General features: G+C 36.0%; 1 protein-coding gene across 3 annotated transcripts in view; it reads right to left on the bottom strand.

Moving 5' to 3' along the window:
• Nucleotides 1-481: 481 nt before the first annotated feature.
• Nucleotides 482-16,094, bottom strand: part of slc20a2 (solute carrier family 20 member 2) — a 40,286-nt gene continuing 24,673 nt past the window's right edge. For 2 of the 3 annotated variants that reach the window (XM_077223326.1, XM_077223327.1), the window contains exons 9-11: nt 15,500-15,685; nt 10,631-10,715; nt 482-4,561 (exon numbers count right to left, since the gene is read on the bottom strand). In XM_077223326.1, coding sequence (XP_077079441.1) covers nt 4,397-4,561; nt 10,631-10,715; nt 15,500-15,685 — 436 coding nt within the window. In that variant the 3' untranslated portion in view covers nt 482-4,396. The remainder of the gene's footprint in view (nt 4,562-10,630; nt 10,716-15,499; nt 15,686-16,094) is intronic. The other variant, XM_077223328.1, reaches the window with a different exon arrangement.

Genomic DNA, 16,094 nt, shown 5'->3' with positions numbered 1-16,094 from the left:
ACATTTTTGGTCAAGATCTTGTTTTGACAATGCAAGAGTCAAGCACTCAATAAAGTCCACTCCATAACATCTCAAAGACTTTCAATGAATTTAGTGTTTGAACTCAGAGGCACTCTATTCATGTGTGAAAATGATTCTTCATGCTCCCTCCCAACCCTTCTTTCAGTCTGATGTGTCTTCCTACATAGTTGTTTAGGAAAAGAAAAGCTACACACTCCATCAGTTAGGGCCGGAAGAACTATTGCCACACATATAACATGCTAGAAGCATAATAATCACCGCAATAATGATCCAATCAGATGCTTAAGCATTTGCCAATTTTAATCCAAACAGCAACTTTTTTTTTTGGCCGGGCAGTGTATGTCCATCCATATTAAGCTGGGTTGAGATAAAGCATTTTAACACTGAAAAAATAAATAAAAAAATCACACTCTTCAACTTTAAAACATTAATCAACAAATGAAAACAGGAGATCGGAAGATTGTTATTCTTTGTAATTTTAATTCCCATAATTTAATTAGTTAAAATGCAGACAACTTTCACAAAAAAAGTTCCAAAAAGAAAGAATACAGCATTACAGTACATATGCAGATAAGGGGGTTTGTTAAATCTAAAGCCCTGTCTTCAGATGTTACCAGACAGTTAATAGCATAGCATTCGCTTCATTGTGGAAATAGAGACGACACAGCAGGCAATCAGCAGGCCAGCAGAAGATTGGGCTACATTCTATTTCAATTGCAGATAAGAACATGGAAACTTATATGATGTTAGAACACTACGGGAGAATGTCACTATAGACTGCCAAGGACAGTTATGAAACCTTTTGTCATCACACCGGTTGAGGATATGAAGGATTTTGTTTGTGCAGCTCCTTCCTAGTGATTTCTTTGGATATGTCCAAATTATAAAATGTCCATCAAAGAAAGCACAAAATGGCACTGAAGTTTTTGATCTAGCATTGTTAGTGGCTAACATGACATTCTTTGTAACTCAGAACTAACTCAGTGGCCAAACTATTGCAGCCCAATGTTCAGTTACACAAATACCTGAATGCACACAATTACGAAATTCAACGCAACTCAAGTGCGCATCACATTTCCAGTGTTGCGCAAGGGGTGCTATAGTACGGATACGCTACTCCCCAAGAAACTTCACATTCGCTCTCAAAACTTTTGAGTTCTTTGCAAGCGAGCGCAAAGTTTCTTGGGGAAATGCAAAAGCATTGAAATATATTTTTTCCATCACCATATCGCTTCAGGGGTTTCGTACTAAAGTGGGAATTAGCGTTTTAATTACCAAGCAAATTACCAAGATGAAATAACATTTGATTTAATGTTAAATACATTTGAAAGCAACTAAATCACCCCCTTTAGGCAACACAAGAGTACATGTGTGCTGGTCAAACGCAGAGCGTCTGCATTCCTGTACTAGCGTAAAGTGTTTCTGGCTTTTTATTTTTACTGCGCATGTGAATGATTTTGCTGGTGTGCCGCCATAAAACAAACCAGGTCGTAGCATAAAAGCCTGATTAAATCGCCAGTTTGATGCAAAATATCGGATGCAGGTTAGTAAAACGTTTGGCTGTGCCCCTGTCTGACTCAATGTTGGTAACGCCACTGCTGGTGAAGGTTCGATTGACCACAGTCTGGCAGCTCAATATTGCATTTCAGGGAAACAAAATTACAAAGGGTATTCAACCTTACTTCTCAAAAAATAATCATGAAAAACTCAACCTCTCTTTCACTCAAGGGAGAGAGATGTCCCTGGGCAAGAAAAAACAATGGATATATGGAACCAATCCACATTACTAACCCCCATCTTACTCTTTTTGCGATAAAATAATCTTTGAGAAAATGTTCAGTGGTATTCAGCACTGAATTTTCTTATAATAGTTACTGGTACTTCCACATAATCGCTGCTCAGGAGCCCAGTTTACTCTCAATGTAAGAAGTCGCCACCTAGGTAAAACTTATATATGTAGAAAAATATAGTTAATGAAATTTATATATCTATTCATTTATTTTTTTTATCTTATCCACCATGTAAAGTTGTGTACTACATGTAGCAGTGTGAGTAACACAGGATCATTATGGATCACACTGCTAAAACACAAAATGACATGAAACACCTTTGCACTATGCCTGGTTATTTCATATTTAATTTGTGATTAATAGTTAGTTGATTGGCATATTTAGGCAACTGCAATGAGTTATTCTACAATATTACAATGTAAACACCACAGTACTGAAGTTATTGTATCCAACAAACAGTAAAGCACATTACAAGGCAAATGGCCATTTAAGCATAGATTTGTTCTTGATGAAAAATAAAAACAAAATTAACACACACACACACACACAAAAAGAAACAGCAACACTTTGCATTGGTTCAAAGCCACACGTTTGTACAGTTTCCAAATCAGGTGACTATCCCGAGGCAGATTACAATGGTGTCTGACAAACATCTAAGCTCAGTTTAGCTGATATAGAATGGTCATTTTTTGGATGGAAATCACAGACTTTTTGGTTTCTTGTGGTTTCTTCTTGGTTTCAGGGCCACAAATATAGGTTTTTACACATTGACCTTTCATTATATGACACATTTGTGTCTCTGGACCACATATTGACCTGATGTTAAACAAGTTCCTCTTCTGATAAAGCTCAATGTGATATCATTACTGAAGGCTTTATCAGTTAGGCTGAATCAAGTAGCTGGATGCTGATATGAGATTCACCGATAGCCAGACCCAGTATCTAATACTGCCTCTCCAAAAAAACATCTATATGAACTGGTTAAATCTACGTTTGTGTGTTTGTGCTGGTTTTATGGGTTCACGCAAGTGCCCGTTAGGGGATTTTGGCTGTTTCGGCACATACAGGTTTTTATATTGGCATCATCCATTGGGCTTGGAGAACATTTTATACAAGGGCTAGACTGAACTACTAGCATCCTTTATATACTTTCTGCAATACAGAGACAAACTGATCTCTTTTGTTTGGACATCATTTAGATTGTTGTAATTACAAACACTGTCAAAGAGTTTGACAATTAAACTTGACCATCAGAATCTTTGGCTATTTTCCAAAAAGGGAATAAAATCAAATGAGTTCAAATCACCTATTGATATGTATGAATTTAAAAAAAAAAAAGCTGAATTATTGAAAGTTTACATTTAATACCTCAGATATGGTCCTATATCCCCTCATTAAGTTTTAATATCTTTAAAATGATGGTGAATTCCTAATATTTCACTGACATGGGAATCTTCTAGGTTAGTTGACTGGAGAAAAAGTGGTAAATCATTTATTTGAAGTTATTCTTGATATACCCTGACAGGATTATGAATAAAGCGTCTTGTCATAGGAAAGTAAATGTTTAATATTTGATCATTTTCAAATGCTTGGAAGAGCATACGTTTCATGCAACTACCAAACCTGGTCTAAAGTCTCCTTATATGTAACAATATAAGACCTCGAAATAAGACATAACTAAAAATCTAAAATCCAAAGCTGAATATATACACAGTAGAAATTATAGTAGTATACATAGTTCAAAACATGATTTTGTCTTCACACCTTTGTTTTTTTTTAAAAAAGGTCTGAATGGTAACATATCGAAAAATAAATACAACAATAGAAGAACAGGGAATTCTTGCACATTATCCACTAGAAAAATGATGAATCTTATAATATGTCATGTATTATGAGATAGCACAGTTTTGTCACTTGTCTTTTATGTGGCATAGAGGGTTGACTGAGGTATGATTTTAGCAATGCAGCTAACGTAGGTTTTGAACAGCAGGATGCTTCTCAGTGTCATTTACGCAGAAGTTTGATGTTTCAGCGAATGGCAATAAAGGTACAGTTATAACACACCACATGTGGCATATTTCAAAACATTACATTTAGACGCCCAGGAATAGTTAACTATATTTTGTGCCAATATACTGTGAATTCTGCCATAAAACTTCCATTCTTCATTTACTGATATTTTATGTGAGATTGGCAATTGCAACGGTTACGAATGCACAGAGTATGTGCACATCTGTCCAGTTCTGTCTACTCCTTTTGAACATGTAGGATCACAGATTTACGATAACTATTTTTTGGAACTTTGAAAATGTACCATTTCATATCACTGAGTCAAAGACCTTGCGGTTTATGGTAACATTTCAACAAAACAATAGAAAAATGAAACGGAAATAAATACTCTTGACAAGATTAAGGATATTAAGGTCAAAGGATTCTGGACGCTTTTCCAGGCAGCATTTGAAGACTCTCCCTACCCCTCTGGTTGTCCCCTTATATCATGATATCATTTTTTTTTCTGTCTCTGTCTGTTTTATTTTTTCATCATTACCCTCCTATACCTCCTTCTCTCTTCTCCATTTCCCGTCTCAGACGTAAGGCAGTATGCCGTAGACGAACAGTGCCATGACAGCAGCGCTGAAGAGGCCTGCTACAGGTACAGTGACAAACCAGGCCAGGAAGATGTTCCGGAAGAGACGCCAGTCCACAGCCTTCTTAGAGCGGATCCAGCCCACCGCCACCACTGAGCCCACCTGCACCCACAGCAGAGGCAAAATCAGCAGTAGCACGATACAAAAACATGAAATGAAAGCAATAAAACATGGATATCAACTCTCAGATGGGGAACTAGGGATACAATATCTATGGAATGTATTTTGTTATTCCTGAAGGCTTTTTAAAGACCCCATGAAATCACAATCGTAGTTTTATGTCCTGTTGTATCAGGATGTTAGATTAATACATATTAAAGGGTTCATCCCATTATTATTTTTTTTTTTTTTTGGGTGGGTCAAAAGCGCTGGGAGCAACATAGCTTAGAAATTGAGATTTGCATTGAGCATTGATCTTGTTGTTAACAGACTGAAATCAATATATCATTTACAGTCACCTAAAGGATTATTAGGAACACCATACTAATACTGTGTTTGACCCCCTTTCGCCTTCAGAACTGCCTTAATTCTACGTGGCATTGATTCAACAAGGTGCTGAAAGCATTCTTTAGAAATGTTGGCCCATATTGATAGGATAGCATCTTGCAGTTGATGGAGATTTGTGGGATACACATCCAGGGCACGAAGCTCCTGTTCCACCACATCCCAAAGATGCTCTATTGGGTTGAGATCTGGTGACTGTGTGGGGTACAGTGAACTCAATGTCATGTTCAAGAAACCAATTTGAAATGATTCGAGTTTTGTGACATGGTGCATTATCCTGCTGGAAGTAGCCATCAGAGGATGGGTACATGGTGGCCATAAAGGGATGGACATGGTCAGAAACAATGCTCAGGTAGGCCGTGGCATTTAAACAATGCCCAAATGGCACTAAGGGGCCTAAAGTGTGCCAAGAAAACATCCCTCACACCATTACACCAGCCTGCACAGTGATAACAAGGCATGATGGATCCATGTTCTCATTCTGTTTACGCCAAATTCTGACTCTACCATCTGAATGTCTCAACAGAAATCGAGACTCATCAGACCAGGCAACATTTTTCCAGTCTTCAACTGTCCAATTTTGGTGAGCTCTTGCAAATTGTAGCCTCTTTTTCCTATTTGTAGTGGAGATGAGTGGTACCCGGTGGGGTCTTCTGCTGTTGTAGCCCATCCGCCTCAAGGTTGTGCGTGTTGTGGCTTCACAAATGCTTTGCTGCATACCTCGGTTGTAACGAGTGGTTATTTCAGTCAAAGTTGCTCTTCTATCAGCTTGAATCAGTCGGCCCATTCTCCTCTGACCTCTAGCATCAACAAGGCATTTTCGCACAGGACTGCCGCATACTGGAGGTTTTTCCCTTTTCACACCATTTTTTGTAAAGCCCAAGAAATGGTTGTGCGTGAAAATCCCAGTAACTGAGCAGATTGTGAAATACTCAGACCGGCCCGTCTGGTACCAACAACCATGCCACGTTCAAAATTGCTTATATCACCTTTCTTTCCCATTCTGACATTCAGTTTGGAGTTCAGGAGATTGTCTTGACCACGACCACACCCCTATATGCATTGAAGCAACTGCCACATGATTGGTTGATTAGATAATTGCATTAATGAGAAATTGAACAGGTTTTCCTAATAATCCTTTAGGTGAGTGTATATCAAGATATAATATATAACAATATTTACTGTACAGAAATTGTTTAAAGGCATAGTTTGTCCAAAACAGAAAATTCTGTTATCCTTTACTCACTCTCATGTCATTCTAAATAGGTAGATCTTTCGTTCATCTTTGAAACACAAATGCAGATATTTTTCAATATTCTCAGCATGTTTGTCATTTCAACCACGCACGTATAAAAATAGATCATAAAAGTAATCCATATGAATCAAGCAATTTAATCCAAGTCTTCTGAAGGTACGTGATTGCTTTAAATGATGAACAGATTTTAATTAGGTTAGATTTTGTTTTATTCATATATAAATTTGGTTTGTTCAATTAAATGTTAATTGGGTTTTACGTACGTACACCTACCAACAACCGTTGCCATAGTGTTTGGAATGACTTATCGTGAGAGGGAAAAAAAGTCGCATAACATCGTTAATGGAAACGCCGTCATAGCAATAGTTTTTTAATCGACATTTAGCAATTATCGCAAAAGTTCTGCACAAATCTGTAATGGAAACCAGGCCTGTCTTTAGCAAACTGAATGTTCAGAAAGCCAGCTAAAATTATTACTATATGGACAACATTTTATTTCGCCACCACAAATATATATTGAATATTTGATATATCGCATAATTATATATTATAGAGAGCATTTTACCAAACAAAAATGTTGGCAAAAGCTCTGACTAGCTAATACATGGCTTAAAAGCTAACAGACACAAGGTAAAAGCCAGAAAACTCCCATTTTGATTTCATAGGGTCATCTGCTTTATATGTCTCCTGAATGCACTGACATAACAAAATACATGGATTTGATTATTAATTGTGCAAAGTACTGGGGGGCAGAGGTTAGTTAGAGGAAATACCACAAGGTTTGAAATTAAGCTTTCTTTTCCTTTATAAAATATATAGCAGCGGGAGGAGTAACATTTTCATACATGCTGTGTGACTCAGGGGTGCTGGTGACAGGTGTTGTGCTAGATACAAGAGCGATCTGGCTGTTCTTATACGGTCAGTGTAACCGAAGCCTCCGTCACAGGGGGGACTAAATCTGGAGCAAAAGTCAACCCAAAGTCAACAACAGAGAATAAAAGACTTCAGGCCTTTAATTCTCCCATGACTTTCTTCAACATTTAAACCCCTTGAACTACACAAACTTCATGTAAGATGTAACCTGTGGGCCATGCAACTAATCCACGAATTCAAGAAAAGCATCATGACCTTTCTGTGAATTTGGTGGTATCATTTGTTTAGCAAACAAGCAACTACATTTTTTTGAGGCATTAATCAATATACACCTGATGAAGATGAGACTCCTCCACAGCTGACATGTGTTTGTTCCGGTTTCAAAATGATGCAATATAGGTGGCTTTACTGCACAAAACTCAACGTGAACGGCCTGGCCTGCCGATTAATATTTTGGATGCTATGACACAAACATGACACATGCTCCCAAAAGTAATGATGATAATTCGAATACCCAAACTAGGGCTGTCAATCGATTAAAAAAAAAAGAAAAACCTTTATTATAATAAACTTTATTAGAAATAAAACATTAAAAAAATTACATTTAAAAAATGTGCTTAACCCCATAATGGGTAACCGGGTTGATTAAATTGAGCTGCTAGTCAATAGCAGTGTTATTGTTAACTTAAAACTATTAAAACTGATTTTCAATATTGAAATAAAGTTTAAATAAAATTAAATATAAATATTACATGAAAAGCTTAAACTTTAAAAAAAAAACTTACACACTTACTAAAACAATTTAAAATTAAAATTGAAAAAATAAAAACTAATTCAAAATATTATTAATTCAAATAATAATATAAATACTACAATAGTTTATAAATAATAACACTGGTCAGTAGGGGCTAGATAGACCAAATGTTGTTTATATAATTTACATAAATTCTGCATTTAAATTGTTGCATATAGTCTCAAACTGTTGGATATAGAGTTGGGTATCGGGTTGAATTTAAGCGATCCTGATCCTGCTTATCGATTCCCAGGTTCAATTCCAGTAAGGTAAAAACATTAAGTCAAACTTTTTGTTGCAGAAGATTTTCATGAACAAAAATCATCAGCCTAAAGAACACTCACATTTTTCTATGGTTTTAACAAAAATAAAAGTCATGACAGTTGTTTGAAAATCATGGCAACTTTTCAAAAACACTGGCGGGGAAAGAGTTAACATGTTAAATTAACAGCCCTAATCCAAACTGTTAACATGTTAAATATACAGCCCTAATCCAAATTAGCCTCAATCCAGTTTTTATAGCACTAGAAAGATTTTACAAGATGCTTATAAATCTGAAAAAAATGTCATTGAGTAGAATGAAGCCAAACATACTTAAATCCCTTGAATTACAAAGCATCCCAGAGCCCCAACAAAAAGCACACGCAAGAAAATAGAGAATACATAGAGGTCAGCTCCTGTCCAATCCAGGGATTTGTAGCAACAATAAGTAAATGGGCTTATTTTTGTTTTGAATTTTTGACTATAGGCGAGGTTGCTGGACTGTCAAGTTTTAGCTGAATGTGAACGGTTCAGGCTGTTGACCAATGGTAATGAGGAAAAATGTACTACTTTTAAATGGCATCACTGCAAGTGACATGGTGTGGTTAAAGCGTTTAGTGTCTCAACTACAATGTATGCACTACTACACAGTAACTTTAAAAAACATAAAGACTTTGATTACTACCTTTTCTTTAAACAACTTAGTAGATGAAAAAAGAATGAATCAAAAAAGTGAATCAAAGCTGCAATCATGGAGTGACATGTTTTGCAGAGGTGAGCACTGATTGGCTGTTCGGTGATTATGCTAGTGAAGCTATGGGGTGGAGTTTAGCACTACCAAAGCTTCACTACTATACCAATACCTTGCAGTGGGTGGAGCTTATAGGAACGCCCATATTTGAGGCAACAAGCACGGTTAGAGCGCTCATTACTTCAATGCAAAATCCACTGTGACAAATGACAAGACAAAGACAAACAACAGATAAAATGTAAGAGACAGGCATAGCAAGGAGCAAGACACCAGTGGCCCCGAGCATACGTGGACAAATACACAGCGACATGCCATGAGACAGGTGAGGAGGGGACAAAGAGATAATGTGGTGAAGCATCACTTAAACACAAATCTGTGAAGAGAAGACAAGAGTTATTTCATTCTGTATGCACCAATGCCACGTGTGAGAGAAGAGGGAGTACTCGTCTTCATTTCTAAAGGGTTTGAGAGAGCCGTCTTAGCCTTGATGAGATGGTTCATTGTCCCTGGATTGACATCAGTATGCACTAAAGTTGATTTATAACCATCAGAAACAGTGACTAAGCCAATGACATCAGTAACTGGATGACTCACATTAGATAACCTAAGATGCCTGCCAGAGAAATCGTGATAAAAAAAAAATGCAACAAATGTCAGTAAAAAGAGGTGCTTAACTTTAAGAAAATGTTGCTCATCCACTTCAGGTGGTAAAACAACATATTATATGAGATGATTTATTTTATATTTGTTATATACTTTTTGGAGATTTTTTTCAACCTGTTACTAACGTAGGTCAGTTTGTCTAAATTATGTCTAACAATGCATATTTATGTGATTATAAAAGAAAAAATTAATTTCATAATTTAAACGAATAATTTAAATAAGAATAAGACCATGTTTGTTGGTAGTAATTGACCAAGTTATTTCAGTATTATTTATATACTATTATATATACTATATATTTTTTATATTTTCAGCTTTCATTTTAATTTTAGTTTAAGTTTTAGTCATGTTATCATACGCTTTTGTTTTTTCTTTAAAATATTTAGGTTTAATTCATTTTTTATTTCGGTTTTAGTTTCAGTCAATTTAGTATTTCAACTTAAACTTAACATTAGAAATGCTGTCTCGGGAACTAACTGAAATACAAGTTTAAGTTTAAAAGATTTCAGTTAACAAAAGCTATTTTTAATAGTTTTAGTTAAATAACAACACTGATTATTGATAAACTTATATTTATGTAAAAGTATAGTTTATAATATAAGAAAAGTATTGAATCAAATTCGTCTTACAGTACATTAACTTTAATAACAGGGTACAATGGAGGAATGCGAATCAACAATAAAAGTCTAATTACAATTTTCTGAATTATTAATGCTTGTGGCAATAAAAGCTAAATACAAATTGTATCATTGTATGATTTTAAATGTTAATAAATACAAGATTAATTTGGAAACTCCTACAACTCATACCATGTTCATTTTATGTTATCTAATAGTTATTTTTCTAAGTACAAGTGATGTGTGCGTTTATTGTAGCAGGACAGTACCCTATTTGTGGATAGGGTGTCAAGTGTTGCTGTTCATCATGATTTGTGATTCACAACAGCATCATATGCTGAAAGCTGTTTTCGGCAGCTCTTGTTCCCTGTACAAACAGACAGTTCCCTCCTCTCTCCGGTGGCGTGCACACAATAACCTGAGGGGGCCAGCTGGGGTCTGACCCGATCTTTACCTTGCAGTGTGTCGTACTGATTGGAAGTCCGATATTGGACGCCAAAACAACAGTGAGCGCAGAGGCCAGCTCAATTGTGAATCCACTGCGGGGGAGGGCAACAGAACACAACTGGTTTAACTGCAGGTGTAACTGTATAAAGTTATGACAATGCATGCCACTGAAAGAGTCTATTACAAACATACAGCACGCAGGTCTAGAGGAGCAGAAACATGCATGCAAGAAGTCCAAGAGGAGATGAAGTTGGTGTAGTAACAAGAAAACAGGGTTGACAGGTTTTCTGTGAGTATTTGCATATGAAATGTGCGCGTGAGGGAGAGAAAACGTGTGTGCATGCATGCAGGTGGAAACAGCGGCAGCCTCGTGGTGGTTATGGTCATGCTGAAATAGTGCTGATAAACTCTCCTGTGGCCTCTTAAAACACACACAGACAGCAGGAACACGTGGGTAAGATATGCACTGTGCACAAACAAGCAGACAAACCATCCACAAAATCATGCAAACCCATCTAAACAGCAACTTTTGAAATAATGAATATAGCAGGAGGTACACTATCTCATTACATTATCCCCAGGGTGAATTACCCCTATTATGCTCTTTTGGATATTACCTGTCATACAGTGTGTACTATAGCTGTTTGTGAATGGAAAATGACTGCAAAGTTTCAAAGATCAAATAAATGGAGTCATTGTCTCCCAAAAGAAAGAACCGATTCTGAACTGCATGAAACGAGTTATCAGTAATTACAGTCTTAAATCCTGCACAAATCTATTTAGGTTTGTAACAAATATGCATAATGCCAGCCTATGGTCTTCATTGTCTACCCACGAACCACGATCTGCTTTGATCTGGCCTCAAACACAACTGTAATGGATTTAGCAGGGAAATATTATGTAATTTTACTGTAAAATACTGTTAGTGTAGAGATTTCGGATTTAAGATTTTTACCGTAAGTTTAAGTCCCTTAAAACCTAAAATGTTGCTACCGTATTTTTTTTTTTACTGTAAAGTACTTGCGATCACAGCTGCTATTTTTTTAGCTTACTTTTAAGTTAAATTCAGTTAAACCTAAAAGGTTGCTACTGTATTTTTTACGATAAAGTACTGGCAACTACAGATTATGCTTTTTTACTGCACATTTAAGTCTAAAAGGCTGCTGCCATGTTTTTTAAGGTAATATACTGGCAACCACAGCTGACGTATTTTTACCGTAAATTTCAGGATTTTTTTTTCAGTGCGCAGTTGTAGCTGAGGTCTGAAAGAGCACAAGAAAGGAAGAGCACACTTCAAAAGCACAAGAACTTGCACTCAAATTGATACGGTAATACCAACACTATTATTACTGTCCTTACCACTGTGTATACAAATGCTGAAATTCAGATAGGGTAATGGGCATTTCTTTTCTGCCACGTGCTGTAAGCGGTAGACCAATGGCAGATGGCAGACTTGCCATCTGACCAATCAGAGCAGAGTGGGTTCAAGAAAAGAAGAGGCTTAGAGAATCCTTTATTGAACCGTTTCAGACACTGAAAAAAGAGGTTGTGCTGCAATGTATATTTTGAGAAAATTAAAGTGTTTTTTGACCTTGGATTCATGTAAACCTATTGAAGGAGACCTCCAAAACAAAATTTACGAACCTTTTAAATGACATAATAGGGACACTTAAAAAAAAAAACTTCTTCCTGTCAACAAACATTAAAGCCAAGGAGTAACCTGACAGATGCTGAGGTCATGCTGATTGTTATTTTTGTGAGGGAACATGGCCACCTGATCCACACTCACTTAGTATAGACTGGATTGTCATGCAGGATTATAGAGTGACCCTTCAGTGTGAAACAATTACAGTCACCAACACATATTTCCTGAAACTGCTAATTTCCGAGCATATCAATATAATTTATAAATAATAAGATTTTAATTCTAAAAACGACACAATCCCAATTAAGTTTCATGATTTTTTTGTTAAAGTTGTTACTATAATTGTTTTATTAAAATTACCAATGCTATATTAATGCTACATAATTAGCAACCATGCTACATTATTCTACATTATTCAAGTCGTTTTTTAATGTAAATAATTGGATTTTTTTTTACTAAAATCCCTGCCACTTAAAATATAAGACAGATAATTTGATTTTATATATATATATATATATAAGTGCCATGAAATGATCCAGGTTTAATTGTATCTAAAGCAGTGTTATTTTAGTATCATTGGGATACTATTATAGTTTCTATTTATTATTATTTGTTATTTTATATTTTCTTTTTTTAATTTTAATTTTTAGTATGTCCATTGAGTATTTAATAATTGTTATTTCAGTATTTTTTGGTACATCAAGTTAAGCTAAATGAAAATGAGAAATATTTCCTTTAGCTAAAATAAAATAGCTTTCAGTTTATAGTTGCAAAGTTTATTTTATTTCAAGTAACACGTTTTTTCATGGTTTCAGTTTTAGTTAACTACAATAAGCCTGATCTAAGAAAAAAATGTAAGTGATGATGGATATACAGTATTCACAGTAAAAAAAGTAATGTTCACCATTAGAGAATCTCGTGGAGAACCAATAATTCACAATTAATATAATTTCTAAATGTAATACTTAAAACATATAATACACTATTTTGGAGCGTAGATGTTATTAGTAAGAAGTAGTCAACAGAAAAATATTATTAAATTAATATAATTTGCCCAGTTTCAAAGCCTCATTTAAAATAATCATCTTTGGTTTCGGGTTTTCGGCAGAATGTGTCCAGAAAGTTTAGTTTTGAGCAAGTTACATTTCAGTGTATCAGTAGTAATCACAATTTCTAAACAAGCATCCTAATAAAAATTATCTGCAGCTCATATTCTCAGAACAATGATGAGATTTTTTATAGGGTAAAATCTTTAGTTCTTATTATGAACTCGAGCTTATTTGTTATTGACAGTTTGTCTTGTTACTAAGAGAACGCAAGGTCGCTGAGGCCGTGTGCACAAGTGTCTTGCTAAATTTAGGAAACCCAGGCTGAGTGAAGGGTGAAAAACAGTGTCCGCTCTCTTTTAACTGCCTTTATTCGAAAGTGTGTTTAAAATTTATACTACAGTCATTCTGCGGTGATATTTAACCGGATTTGTGGTAGCAACACAAAGAGGGATTGAGGGCAAGTACCCAAACGAGAGAGGAGAAAAGCCTCTATTACAGAACTAATCTAGCAAGATTTCAATATCAGATAAACTGTTGTGACCCTGCAGCCAAAGCAGCTCCGTTTCTGTAGTCTACAATTACACCCTTCAGCACTGCTTTAGGACCAAGCGGAAGGTTTCAGTTCTGTCAGATTTTTGCACCAAAACAGGTCCTCCCCTTCTGCTATTTTCCATTTGCTACAGGAAAAGATGGACAGCTTTTGTATTGTCAGAAATAAATAAAACATGGAAAATTGGGTTTTTGGCATGGGTTTACCATAGGAGGACACTTACATTAAGCCTGCTGTATACTGTGCAATTTTTCTGTCCTTTCTAACTGCTGTTCGTTAGAATACTTAATATAAACCCAGTGAGATCCTGGGTGAAATTACAAGATGGCTTAAAGGGATCGTTCACCCAAAAGTGAAATTTACCCCATGATTTACTCACCCTCAAGCCATCCTATAGTATATGACTTTCTTCTTTCAGACAAACCAAATCTGAGTTAGATCAAAAAATATCCTGGCTCTTCCCAGCTTTATAATGGCAGTGAATGGAGGATGAGATTTTGAAGCCCAAAAAAGCACATCCATCCATCCTTAAAGTAATCCATACGGCTCCAGGGGTTTTGACGAACGCGGAAGCACAGAGGATAGAGCAAAACAAAAAAAATGGTTACGAATTAGAAAAATTTTAAAGAGAAATGTTGGAGGATTTCGATGTAAGAGAAGAGGAGCTTAATTTTGTTACACGCATCAGGGGTTACTCTTTTGGCGTAAGTTGACTTGCGCAGGCTGTCTGTCGAAAGATAGTTATTTTAGTTTATAAAGTTTTAAATTGGGATTTTTTTTTAACACAAACGCATCGCTTCGCTTCAGAAGGGCTTTATTAACCCTCCAGAGCCAAGTGGATTACTTTAATGAAATTACTTCAAAATCTCATCCTCCATTCACTGTCATAAGGCTGGCAGATAAAGAACCAATGTAGGATAATGGTTCCTAAAAAGCGGGAATCTCTGTATATTTGTGCAGTGTGCGCATGTCAAAAAATCTATTCCGATTTGCTTGTGACATATAAACACGCACATCCCGAGCACTTTATTTAGTGTTCATGTAAACACTACGTTTGGACTCATCCGATTGAAATAAAAGGTGTGCAAGTAAACATGTCACAAGATCGTTTGAATTTGGCCGAGATTTCGATTGAGCACCAATTCTGTCGCGAATTAGATTACTCCAAGATAATTGAAGAGTTTGCAGCAGCCAAAGCAAGATAGGTCCTCTTTTAAATGGTGAGTCAACTATATTAATTCATCTTAAGTCAACAGTATGTGATATATATGTGATATGTGATAAATTGGCATTTTTTCTCTTAAAAATTAGAACATAGGCGGCATATTCCTATTTTGCCCAGAGCTCTGGATTGTCTTCCCCCGGCCCTGACTGTCATTATAAAGCTTGGAAGAGCCAGGATATTTTTTTAATATAATTTAAATTGTATTCGTCTGTAAGAAGAAACTCATATACACCTAGGATAGCTTGAGGGTGAGTAAATCATGGGCTAATTTAAATTTTTGGGTGAACTGTCCCTTTAGGAAGACTTCTTACACAGCTGGATTAACAATCACATCTGCATGCAACAGAAGCACACACACCAATCATCATGCTCAAACGTCATGCTCTCTGCCAAAAAGCTGATCTCACCTGGAGGGGGTGATGGGAGTGAGGTCTTTGCCCATTGTTTGAATGACACGTCGACCCCAAACCCACAATCCAGCACAGATTCCCAAGCCGCCATAGAACAGCAGCCAGATCGGTGTGGCCGCTTCCTGCATCACCCCACCCTGGTCATATATCAGCCACAGGGCCACCAAAGGACCAATTGCATTACTGCAGAAAAGACAAAACAAACATGTTCACATGTGAAAATTACTACAATGAGGATACAAACTGTATGGAGATCAAGCCATGTGGTCTTTAAATCAACATATTGCTTTAACTCTGCTTACTCATTTAAAACGTAACTACAAAAAGTAATCATAAGTACCTGCAATTCAAGTTTGGGTCGGTAAGATTTTTGTAACATTATTATTGTCATTGCTGTCACTTGATTCATTTAATGTGTCTATTATTTAAATGTCTTCTACAGCATCATAATATTTTGTGCTAGGAGAGGTGGTCATTTTTTATAAATTAATTTGCCCCCCAAAACTAGTAATAATCAAAATTATATGAATGCACAAAGAAATATAATTACGATAAAATATGAATAAACAACTATTAGTACTTCATTTTCAGT

Source organism: Siphateles boraxobius, unplaced genomic scaffold, assembly GCF_051911475.1.
Source record: "Siphateles boraxobius isolate OS27281-9 unplaced genomic scaffold, OSU_SipBor_1 9, whole genome shotgun sequence".
Classification (NCBI taxonomy): domain Eukaryota; kingdom Metazoa; phylum Chordata; class Actinopteri; order Cypriniformes; family Leuciscidae; genus Siphateles; species Siphateles boraxobius.
Note: the sequence above shows the minus strand (reverse complement) of the source record. Positions and strands in the feature narration are given on the sequence as shown.